We start from the raw sequence: 201 nt of genomic DNA on the forward strand, positions 1-201 counted from the left end.
ATGCAGCGCTGCGGGGACTGTCCCGCAGGGCCCCACCGCTGGCAGGGCTCAGCGTTTCCACCTTGGTGATCACGGGCAGCTCGGGAGACGCCGTCTCGCTCTTGATCACCACTTTCTTCTCGGAGGCCGGCGCCGAGGCGGACGAAGAGGAGGACGAGGAGGAAGCTTCCTTAGGGAGGTCGGGGCCGGGCAGCCCGGGGG

The 201-nt window shown here is 69.2% G+C and overlaps 1 protein-coding gene across 1 annotated transcript in view; it reads right to left on the reverse strand.

Moving 5' to 3' along the window:
• Positions 1-7: 7 nt before the first annotated feature.
• The window catches only part of LOC103810794 (forkhead box protein C2-like), a gene marked incomplete at its 3' end in the record, with an annotated part of 765 nt that continues 571 nt past the window's right edge, over positions 8-201 (reverse strand). Inside the window, exon 2 of the mRNA XM_009083714.1 lies at positions 8-200. Within this exon, the coding sequence (XP_009081962.1) occupies positions 8-200 (193 nt within the window). The remainder of the gene's footprint in view (position 201) is intronic.

The sequence above is a fragment of the Acanthisitta chloris genome, unplaced genomic scaffold (genome assembly GCF_000695815.1).
Source record: "Acanthisitta chloris isolate BGI_N310 unplaced genomic scaffold, ASM69581v1 scaffold34621, whole genome shotgun sequence".
Classification (NCBI taxonomy): Eukaryota; Metazoa; Chordata; class Aves; order Passeriformes; family Acanthisittidae; genus Acanthisitta; species Acanthisitta chloris.